We start from the raw sequence: 12,168 nt of genomic DNA on the forward strand, positions 1-12,168 counted from the left end.
CATCACTTGGGGAAATATCTTAGGACATTTTCGTGAGAGCCGGTTAGAGACCTTTTAAGGATATACAAGGGATATACACCTTGCGTGATTAGGTTAGAGGAAATAAAGCAAGATAGTGGATATCTGTGAAGTGATCTAGTAAGCAAATTAATGTTAAACTTATTTTATTCTGTCTTTCTTGAGACCTTTGATATAATTTTCAGAATTGACTTTTATTGGTCTCTCTAGTTATTTCTAGAATTTTCCAGCATTTGAAGGATTAGTGGCACTATTTTGTTAAACTGGAGGGTGTTTATCAACTTATTGAATAATGCATTATTAGAGTTGAAGTTTTTAACTGGCCTGAAAAAACTGGGCCTCTACATAGTTCAGCCTGTGAGCTTACTTCTTACCCACAAAACCTGCAGGACTCTTAAAATCATATTTGAAATGCAAGCTGCTGATGAGGAATGGGTAACACCCACTGCATTTCAGATACATGTATATATCCACCTTTCCCACCTTTTGTTGGTGGATAGGGGATCATCGTTGAAAATGACTGATTTTAAAATGCTGGAAGCTTTGAAGATATCCTTTCTTCTTAAGTAAGAGGGTTGATACTAATCATGAGAGGGGTAAAAGACCTTATACTGATCGTAAGTTACTATGTTTTAATTTTATCTTCACAACACACCTCTAAAATTAGTACTGTTGTCTTCATTTTAGATAGGGAGAGATTCAGTCCTACAGAGTTAGGTAACTTGTCCAAACCAAGGTCATACAGCTAGAGAAAACAGAGCTGAGCTTCAGAGTTATATCTCACTGACCCCAAAGTTCATGCCTTTTCTACCTGAGGAATACGGCTTCTTATTTTGCAGATAAGTGAAATATGTGTTTGTATATTCCCCAAAAATGCTCATTGGAGATTCAGACGTAAAGAATTTTTTTTTCACTTCAGTCATTTTTTCAAAACAGAAAACAAGACAATTTGAGATTTTTTTTGCTTTGAAATGCATTTTAAATAGGCATTCTGTTGACTGACCAAGGTAAAGCAGTTTTATTAGTGAAGAGCATCATTTAATTTTTGAGAACTATAATTTTTATAGAACAACATTATTAAGAAAAGCAATATGCTGTTTAATGAGTGCCATTTACCTAAGTCAAAGGAAAATTCAAACATCTGGATTTTTTTTAAAAACAATGTAGTATTTATGTTTCTTTTTTACTTCTAACAGGAAATAGTATATAATTTGAAATGTATATAAAAGAGTTTATACTCATATATTTTTTTATTTCACTGAGCACATTAGCAAAATCATTTATTAAAATTAAAAAAAAAATGGCTTGATAGCCACTTCTCTGTGATGAAAATTTTACCATGTTTTTAAAAATAACATTATTTTATTCCTCTTAATGGGTAATGGGTTTGTTTGTTGTTTAAAGAAAGGTTGTAGAAACCTTGCTGGTTCACAGGCATATAGCTTTACCCTACTTTTTCATCTTTCTTTGGGGGTGGGATATGTATAATTGTGGAGAAGTGGTCAATGTCTCAAGAAATTGTGTCCTAAGGTTTATAACACTAGAGAATTGAGATTTGAATATGAATGTGCTTTCTTTTAAACATGCATTCATTGGGGACATTGATAACTGGTGAAATTAAAGATGGATTAAAAGATGGAGCTGTAGGATCAGAGAATTTCTGAACTGGAAAGAGCCTCACAAATGAAAGGCTCCTGGAGTGGAAGTCTTAGCAGATGAGTTCAGTGACTGTCCAAGACTAGATAGAGTTCTAGGCCAAGCCAGCTCTGAGGTTACTGCATCAGGGTCAAAGCCATTCCAAACAGGAAGTGAATGACTACAGCAGGAGAGACCTTAAACTTTGTAGGGTAGGAGAAAAACACTGAGTCATTATGGAAGTAATATTAGGGTAGGGTATGAAGAAAACAGAAATCAGGAAAATAAAGCATCCTTTATTTCCTGTTGCTAATATGAATGATATAAAAATATTGATTACAAAAATATAAACCATAAGTGTATAATTTTTTAAAAAGTGGGACAAGGCTATTTTAAAAACATAGTATATCTGTAAATCATTTGTATTTGCTTTTTGGGTGTAATATTTTAACTTATTTTTATTTAAAAAATCTTTACATATGTCTATATTTGAAAGAAATATATATTTTTTGCTTATTATCTAGAATCCGTGACGGTTTGAAAGGGCCAATGAGTATTCTTATCATCGAGGCATTCTATGGAGGGTCCCATAAACAGCTGGTGGATCTGCTCCAAGAAGATTTGGAAAACTGTGTTCTTTATACCCTTCCTGCAAAGAAGTGGCATTGGAGAGCACGGACATCAGCTTTATACTTCTCTCAGAATATTCCCATCAGTGAGCATTACAGGTAATTAGAGCTCTGATTGCATCTTCAGCCTGTTTTTAATGTATATGGTCAGTATGACTATACTAGAGACAGCAGAGCAGAGAGTACATTACACTGTGATAATACCTGGTTGGTAGAAAAGTGGCCTCATTTAGAATCTACATGTCTTTTCTCATTTGTGATTTTATTATAGGCACAAGTGTGGGTGTGGATGACACTTACTTTGGCCCAAGAAAGTTGACTTGGGTACATTGTCCTTTGTTATTCTGTAACCTCCAATGTCTCTTTCAGTTAGTATGCTATTTTAGCTTAGTTTATCATGCCTGCTCTATACTAGGAGCTAAGGTTTCAAAGATGGATGACTAAGGTCTGTGCCCTTATAGGCTTTAAAGATTGTTGAGGTAAAGATAAGATAGGCAAGTACAGTGGGAGTATGGTAAATGGAGAAGTTGCTTTTTACTGTGAGAAACTGAAGGTGGCTTTATACAGTTGGTAACCTTTGCTTAATCTTGAAAGATTAGAGTATTTGGAGGATACAGACCTCAATTATGAATTATGATTTTTTATGAAGTGGGAACTTGGGGCACCTATTAGAAAGTCTTATGGGACACACTGAAAAGATGGCTGAGAAATACTCATTACATTTTTAGGAGGAACAAGTAGAATGAAATCCCCCTGAACATTTCTGCCTCTTTATACTCTATTTGTATGTACTGCAATGTGTCTCTTGATTGTTAAATAGTGGAAGATTATCCTACTGTGGTTTACATATTTGATGTTCTTGCCATTCTGGGTAGGACTGCACTGGTTTAAGCAGGAGTGGGGAGTGCCAGGCTGATAATTTATGTAGTTAGAGCAGACAGGTTGTTAGAGAAAGGGCACATTGCAAGCTACATTGCCCACCTTGGCTTCAGCAGCCATACCCATCTGCTGCTTGTAAGGTGGAACAGTCAGAAGGGAGATAGCAGCTTGAAATAGAAATGTAGGTTGCTGTTCTTAGTAGTAGTTTGGGGAATTTAGAGAATAACCCTTTTGGCATATGAAAACCAGACATCATCTCTGAGAATTCAGATTGTCAGATGGAATGGTAGTGAGCACTCAAGTCACATTGCTTGGGATTGTAAAGATAAAATGCTGTTTGGGGCATAATGAGAATTTTGTATTTTTCTAATCTAAACTGTATTTTTCCTTATATAATTTAATATTTTATATTATGATATTACTAAGTGAATATTGTTGATTTGCTAATAGTATGAGAAATTTCAATGAATGTATCAATATAAAACTTTTAAAAGTAGTGATAAGACTATTGCTGTGTTAAAATCTCACTGTTTATAGTTGTTTTCACATCTCATTTAATTGTGTTTTTGCTGCACCAATTGTAGTGTATTACTGGAGGTCATGTAATCCAGTTGAATTTATGGTGCACTTTTATTTAACATTACCATTTGATATAATAAATTTCTACAGTGATTTGAATGTGAAACGAATCACTTCTATATTAATTTCATTTTGATTATGCAGTTTTTCAGAATGAAATTATTGTATTACAAACATATGTATGTGGATAGCATGCGAGCAAACACTTCTCTGCCCATGGTCTCCACACTCCCTTTGAGGCCTGAAGCATTTGAGGATAAACATCACACTGTTCTTTGAAGCAGACTTATTTAGGAAGTAGATTTGGGAAGTAGTAAAGTTTTACTCTCTGATAGCTATAACCTCCAGGCCCTAACAGTGGTATTTGTGATTTTTTAAAGTCAGCTGTGCAAGCTATGCAGTATTAATCTAATCAGGCTTCACTAAAAGATATTCCTTACTAGTTTAACTTATAGTTATATTCGACCAGCGATAACTTATGTACTCTATATCAAATAACTTTTTCAAATACTTTTGGATATATAGCAGCAGCTTAAAAACTTAATACTAAGTTAAAAAGTTTGCTCACTTAATCCTAGATTGAAGTGAATGAGTAACCTTTTATTATACCAGATAAATCTGATTTCTACAGAGACTTAAAGATATGAAAAGTTTTCACTTTCAAGTTACTTACTCTGTTTGTACATTTGGGAAATGAAATCATAAAAATTCATAAAGAAATAATGAATAAGCACCAATATTGCCTACTATGCAAATTACTGTGAACAGGTAGAAGAAGTGTATCTGAGAAAGACCTTGAATGCAGGTATACATGTTATTTTTCTAACTTTGTGTGTGTAGTCATTATTGTTATAAGCTTGTTATCTGGAAAATATTTTATTACTAAAAGAATAAATGGTTTAGCTTAATTCTTCAGTTGGATTCTACTTTAGCTTGACAACTAAAAGAATACATTATGATTCACATTTACAGCTGTATAATTTTATTATAGATTAGAAACGCTTCACAAGTTATTTTTGTCAAAGGTAGTATGTAATTGTTGGAATTTTTAGGTTATATTAACGCCTTTTTTAAAATTTAAAATTTAAAGAAGTTAGACATTTATACAACCCATGAAGTGATCCTTGCTATTAACTCTAGCACCCATCTGGCACTATACACAGCCATTACGATAGTACTGGCTATATACCCTATGCTATCCTCCAGAGCCTTGCCTTCTGGAAATGTCACAAAATGCAGAAAAATATTTCTGAGGATGTGCCTTAAATTTTGTGTTCTGAAATGTATAAGTCATTTGTTCCAGGATCAAATATTTCTACTTTATTAAAATACCTAGATTAGGTATCAGACATTTCATTCATTTTTTTTCCTGCAGTATCTCTACTGAACTGTATCACTGTTACTTAAAATCATTTTTTCATTCTCAGATGCTTACAGTTATATTTTTCATTCCATCTGAGGTGTTGTGGCAGATATACTGATCATTGATCACTTAAGAGTCCTTCTTCTTCGTTAACAGAAGCACGATTTTCCTTGGGGTTGGCTAAGTACCCAGCTCCTGGGAGTGAAGCGTGATTGACCTCAGTCGTCATGATTCTGTTCTCTGCCAAGCTTTCCTTGCAGCTAGAGCTGGTCAGTCCCTAAGTTTTATCCGATCAGATTTAAGTGTATGGCTTTGAGGGGTTCTTCCAACAAAGCTTTTTTGTTTTGTTTTTTACTTATGAAAGGAGAAAGCCATCTGTCTTTTCTTGCATTTGAATGTGGTTGTGATGTCTGCAACTGGAGGTGACAAGCTAAGGACAAAACACCTGGGCTGCCAAAAATGGCTGCTAGAAGTCAGGGAAGAGCCTGGATTAGGCTTCCATTTTGAGCAATAAAGCTGCCTAGTTACCTGAAAACCTGCCATCTCTAAAGTATCTATTAATTGCTTGTAAAATGTAACAGTTTTTTTACAACGTCCATAGCTGAGCAAAGTAACAGAGGATCTGAAGAGGGACCTGGAAGTTAGAGTGGTAAGCTGACTTTGATGATGGGGTTGCTTAATTTTCTTAAAAGGAACTGGTTAACTAAGTTATATTATATTTTTGAAATGAAATATTGTGTAGCTCTAACCTGAATCAGAAAGCTTTCTATATTCTGATGGGAACCTAAGACATATTAAGTGACAAAAAGTAAGGTTCCAAACAGTTAAGGTGTTATCTTTGGTATAAAGAAAGGAGGTTATAAGAATGAAACAACGGAAAAGTATCCTGGGAATTATATAAAAATAGTTGTCTGAGGATCAGTATAGCAGAGACTGTCAGTGCCCCACCCACATCCCTCCAACCTTTCCCTTTCAGTGTGCCCTGGCCAGCTAACTACTGCCAGGATCTGCAGCTCTTTGCTTAAGGGAGCAGCTGCTCTCCTGGTGCGTGTATCGGACTGTGAGCAGCTCTCCACAAATGATTCTCGCCCTTCAGATGAAAGCATTCTGAAGTGTGAGGAATCATTAACAAAAATTCCTCAAAAACCCTATAATCAGTAGATGTAAAAGCAAGATTTTAAATAACTCATGGGTCACAGAAGAAATCATAGTGGATACCGAAAAATAGAACTGAATCATAATGAACATGTTGTGTATCACGAAGTGAGTTGTATCTAAAGTAGCAGTTGTAGCCACATCATATTTCATAAATGCATTTTTATTATTGTCTTTGTGATTATGATGTTCAGGACCCCTCTTACTTGAACCGAGGAGTAGTATTGGGAAGAAAACTATAAGAAGAGTAAAAATTAATGAAATTGAAAGCAAATATATAATTGAGATGAACAAACACAAAGCAGTTATTTTGAAATAACAAAATAGATAAACTACAGGCACAATTGATTTTTTTTAAAGGCAGAAATTAATTTTTGGAGTGAAAAAATATAACTAGAGATATAGCACAGATCAATAAAAAGGAGGAAACACTTAACAGTTCTATGTTAATACATATGAAAACAGGCAAAATGGATAATTTCTTAGAAAAACATAACCTCACTCAAAATGAAATAGAAAATCTGAATGGAAATATAATCATTAAAGGTGTTGATACATTAGTTAAAAACCTCTCACTGAAAGACAGAGGCTGGTGTACTGAACTGGTGCTGTTCTGCCTTTTTCCAGACTTGTGTTACATGAGCTTAAGTGTCTAGTTTTTACATTTTCTGTTTCTTGTCATCATGAAAGTCCTAATAGGTATTGATTATCCTTATGATACCCACCCACAACCCCTGACCTTTTTTTTTTTTTTTTTTTAAAATGTCCAACGAGGGGCAAGGAAAGCAAATAGTTAAATGGAAAATAAATGGAATGGAAGTTCAGTTGGGTCAAGAAATGCAAAGTGAAATTAAAGTTTAAGGTGATATTTGATGATAATTCTATTATGATTTGCCATTTCTTTCCTGGTATCTTAACTATGGCTTTTCACTAAGCGGATTCTCTTGGAATGAGTGTGTGTGTGTGTGTGTGTGTGTTTTCTTAAATGAACTATTCCCTATGAAACATTGACTGTCACTTTCTTTGAGAAAATGAACATTTTTAGCTGCTATCAATTACCTATATATGTTTGTTGTTTATAGCTAGCCTTTGTGAATAATGATATGGATAAATAGTGCATTATAGGTAAATTAATAAGGAAGGTAGTGGTTTCTCAAGCAATTCTTTTGTAAATTGGTAATTTAATTACCTTGCTTGGCAATTATATCTTGTTTTGAATTATTACTTCTTATTAAAATATAACTATGAATAATAAATAATAAATAATAACACTTCAATTATAAAATGTCCTTTTATTAAAATATACCTTTCTCCATGATTTAATGCATTTTAATCACAAAAACACCTTTTTATTAGTGTGTATCCTAGTTGAGAGTATAAAAGTAAATGATGACTTAAGAAATTGTAGGTAAGTGAAGTATTGTTAGGTTTACTTAGGGCACTCATTTTACATCTCTATAGTAACCAGAATAAGAATGGGATTAAACAATAGTAATACCAGCTAACATAGTGGATACTTACCCTGTAGTAGACATCCTATAATCCTGGAAGTTAGATATTGTTTTCCTGGTTTAACGGAGTAGGAATATGAGGCTTAGAGAGTCAACTTACTTGCACTGGGTTACACAGCTAGTTAGTGGTAAGTGTGTGATTTGAGCTCAAGTCTGGACACCTGCAAAAGCCATATACTGTTTATTCTTATTAAGCCCATGCTTTTAACCACTTTGCTATCTTATGCCTAGTTGAAGCAGGGTACACTATTTAAATAAATTAGACCTAAGTACCTCTTAATTAAAAATACATCACTAGATTTTACTATTAGAAGTAGGTGTGGTGCTTCTTGGAGTCTTGAGAAATATTAATAGTTCTTGAATCTTATTGGAGGCTAGAATATGGGACCCAGGAGCCTTTCTAGGTTGTGAATCTGATTCTCTTAATTTCCCTCAGCTATTTCTCTTTAGTTTTCAGTCATAGAACTCACAAGTTATTTAATTTTCTTTTGAAGTTTTTCCTAAAAATCCAAATAAATTCCTACGCATGCCATATATATTTTTAAATCATAAGATAGACTCATGAATACACAAATACATGCTCTGTTTAGGATGTTCAATACCTGCTGTTCTCAAATTATCCTCAGACTAGTAGCCTGTGAAGTTCTCTACTTGGTTTGTGAACTTGGCAAGAGGCAGTATTCCAGTACTGCCCAGCCCACTTCCTTATATCATTACCAGCTGTGTGCACTTCTTGGGGTTTGGATGATGTTCTGACACTGCATAAATAATATTGTCAGTAGGTACAATGTAGTATCCCATAGTTTCACCAACACGTGACTCTGAAATTTGTCTGAGAATTTCCCCATGACTGTTGCCCAGCCGACCAGCTTCCCTATCCTGTCCTGCCTAATTGTAGGATTTACTTTTGGTTTGTTTTTCTACCAGTCTGCTCTCCTTTCTAGGCAGTGCACACAGCAGCTTTCCAGTATTTGTACAGGGCTTAGGGCTTTGTCCACAATATTTCATCTCAGTGAAGCTTCCTCTGCTTGTCTGTATTGTTCATTTAGCCATGTGGACTTTATATTCAAAACATAGCTGACCGTAACACTGCAGAAGTATAATAATCCTTCAAACCCAATAACTAACCATTTAGTCAATCTCTGTCTCTGTCTCTGTCTCTGTCTCTGTCTCTGTCTCTCTCTCCCTCTCGTTCACATCCATGAATGACTAACCTTTAAATTACTCTAACAAATTCTTCATTGCAAAATTGGAAATTAACCCTGTCACTATGCTTCCGAAGGGTGGTTTCCAGACTTCGCCTTTTCCACTTTTCTTTGTGTTTCTTTGTCAGTGTTCTCAAGAAGTAAAATGTGCCAGTAGCGGGGGAAAAAAATGTTTTCTTGTTATGGAGTTCATAGTTTATTCTCACAAGTTGCTAATTCAAAAGTGTTTGTATAATTAGTAGCATACAATGTGAACTTACTGTTTCCAAGGAATTAAGCATAGCAGTGCAACTTCAAGTGTATGTTTTCAATATCCCTTCTAGCATATTTAAAAAATAAAGCATCACATTTAAGTTTCTATACAGCCCTCAACTAATGATTCATATGGATACAAGACATTATTTCTAACAGATTCTGCACCTTAAAGACTTCTAGGGTAACTCTCTGATATATTTACTCTTTGAAATTTGCCAACTATATTTTAAAAGACAAACCGGATGTTTATTATTTATTACACTTTAACAGAGGAGAAAAAATCATTTATTTTTAGTGAATAAAATGGAAAAGGCATAAAACCCCCAAATGGGTAGAAAATATACTATTGTATAAAAGAGCGCTGGCTGTAGAGTAAGTACCTTCATAATTTTGTTTTTAGAAGTAACACACTTATTTTTGACATAATAATCAAAACTGAGTTTGAATTCAGAGTGCTTCTAATCCACTTTTTAGGTGTTGAGTGTCTTCATAATGTTTTATCCACGCAGCCTGGAAAAAACCTTTAGAAAACGAAAGACATTTTTATTGTACTTCCATTCCTAAAATTTATTTATCAGAGAAAATTTTTGTCTTTTATTAAGGTCTTAGTCAATGAAAATATGCTTGATTTGGAGCTGTGTATGGTGTGCACAGGTATTAGTGGCTGACTTGTTATATTTGAGTAGTCTAAAGCTTTGGTGCAGATACTCTATTACCCTTTCCTTCTGTTAAGCCTCCCCATTTTAGGGAAGTTTTTTATGCTCACCTATTCCCTTGAGGTCAAATTTGGTCTCCCAACTGCCTTAGGACACATTGTCTCACATATTAAATGACTAATTCTTGTCCATCTTTACTTTCTTTAAGCTCCTCTGTGGTTCATTCACATGATGGACCTACTCGTCTCCTGACCAGCCAGCCACCCACAAAGATAATGCAGGCAAGAGGCAGGAGCTGAATCAGACTCAGTGTTCACAAAAGAGCATTCATGCATGTCCCTTTCATCCTTCTATCTTTCTAAAGGACATAGTCTATATTTTAATGATTTTTTTTTGTAAACGGCGTCACCTATATTTCTTTGTCCACCATCTCTTGCTGATAATAAAAATTTAACAATCTCCTTTTTAAGGAGATATTCTTAGTGATTGAATATATGCAATTGAGAGAGGGCTATGGGGTGAGATGTTTGACCTAAATCCCCCCAGACTAGTTAGTTATCTTTTGGCTCTCTTCTAAGCCTGTTATCAATTTTTTTTCGTTCTTCATCAGCATTTATTAAGAGTTTTATATTAAGAGTCAGTGCCTGTGATATTAGGCCAAACTTGACAAACTTGGACATACAGTGTTGTCATAAGTAAGTGTTCAGTAAAGTTTTTGTTGATTGAAAGAAAGCTTCATGCCTATTTCCATTTGCTAGTACTCAAAGTTTTGATTAAATAATCCCAGATTGAAAACGATCAGTGACTTCCTATTGCATAAGTAAAACTCTACATGACACACAGGGTTTGCCTGGCCCTGCCTATCTTTGCAACCTCATCTCCTGCTCTGGTTGACTGATTAATCTGCTGTAGAAGTGGCATTGGCCTTTTTCACTCTGAAATGCCGAGTTTTTTCCTGCTTCAGGTCCAGTTGCTACTTGCTCGACTCTCAGCTGGCAACATTAACTCATGACCGCTGCGCATACCCTTGGCTTGTTCCTTCCCATCATTTAAGTCTCAGCTAAAATTTCACCTTCTCAGAGAAGTCCTCCATGACCACTGTCTCTCTAAAATAAGCCCTTTATTTCAGCATCCTTTTCCCCTCCTTTAATAACATTGTTTATAATTTGTAATTATTTTGTTTATTATTATTATTTTTTTATTATATTGTGAGTTTCATGATAGGGGCCACATTTTTCTTGTTTACCATTTTTATCCCCAGTACCTAGTATGCTGCTTAGTAGGTAGTAGCTGTTGAGGAAATATGGTTGAATAAGTGATTTCATATCTGTGGGTTTGAAAATACAAACAAAATGTGGTTGTAATTAGCTTTGCTAATTTGCTTTTTTTTGTTGTTGTTATGGACACCGCTAGTATCCTGTATTTAGGGATATTATCTTTTGTACATAGAAACCACTTAGAGACATTTAAAAGCCTATGTCACTTAGTTTTATGGGATTAAAGTAAAGAATTCCATATACATTTACTCACTTATTTTTATGGGTTATATTAATCATACTATGAAATCAGTCATCATTCATTATGTAAATTTTGATAAAAGAAAATATAATTTTCTGGAATTTCCCTGGTATAGAGTTTCTAGGAAAAAACAAAAAAGTTTTTAGTTCAGGAAACTTTAAAGAATCTAGGAAATACCTCTGATATTTTGTAAAATTTCATGATTGTATGTTAAAAGACTTTTTAGTTTTGGTGGCCACCCACAAACAGTGGCCTTTTAATTTATGGTACAAAAGCTATAGGGTAAATGCGAAATTAGAATCTGGTCCAAAGAGATATTTTGTTTGGCCACTGAAATTATTTAAGCATTTTTTAATTTTTATTTTTAATGCTTTTTGACATATAGACAAACACCTAATTGCCATTATTTTATACCAGTCTCTTCTCACATTTATGTTACTTAACTGGCCCATTTAGGGCTTTGTGTTTGTAGCTTCTGGTTTAGAATCATTCTAAGAATGAATCTTCAAATGATCTTTAGTAAAATACACACACACACGTGTGCACACACACACATAAGAGTTTACCAAAAGAACACAAATCACTTGTGTTTGTAAGAAACAACATAGTACACTAGGGGAATTGGCAGTCCTGGATTCTGGTCTCCCAGCTCTGCCATAAATTAATTGCTTGGCCTTGAAAAAGTCGCTTTTTAACCTTAGAATCTAATTTTTTTCATCTATAACTAAAGGTTTTGGTTTTGTCTATTTAGTTCTGTGATATTGT

The 12,168-nt window shown here is 34.4% G+C and overlaps 1 protein-coding gene across 18 annotated transcripts in view; it reads left to right on the forward strand.

Moving 5' to 3' along the window:
* The window catches only part of GTDC1 (glycosyltransferase like domain containing 1), a 355,599-nt gene that overhangs the window by 99,232 nt on the left and 244,199 nt on the right, over positions 1-12,168 (forward strand). For 15 of the 18 annotated variants that reach the window (XM_036236290.1, XM_036236287.1, XM_036236284.1 and 12 more), the window contains one exon: positions 2,178-2,381. The exons of 2 other annotated variants lie outside the window; for them this stretch is intronic. In XM_036236290.1, coding sequence (XP_036092183.1) covers positions 2,203-2,381 — 179 coding nt within the window. In that variant the 5' untranslated portion in view covers positions 2,178-2,202. Of the gene's footprint in view, positions 1-2,177; positions 2,382-12,168 lie in introns of those variants that run through there. One more of the 18 variants, XM_036236295.1, reaches the window with a different exon arrangement.

This window comes from Rousettus aegyptiacus, unplaced genomic scaffold (assembly GCF_014176215.1).
Source record: "Rousettus aegyptiacus isolate mRouAeg1 unplaced genomic scaffold, mRouAeg1.p scaffold_m13_p_2, whole genome shotgun sequence".
Classification (NCBI taxonomy): Eukaryota; Metazoa; Chordata; class Mammalia; order Chiroptera; family Pteropodidae; genus Rousettus; species Rousettus aegyptiacus.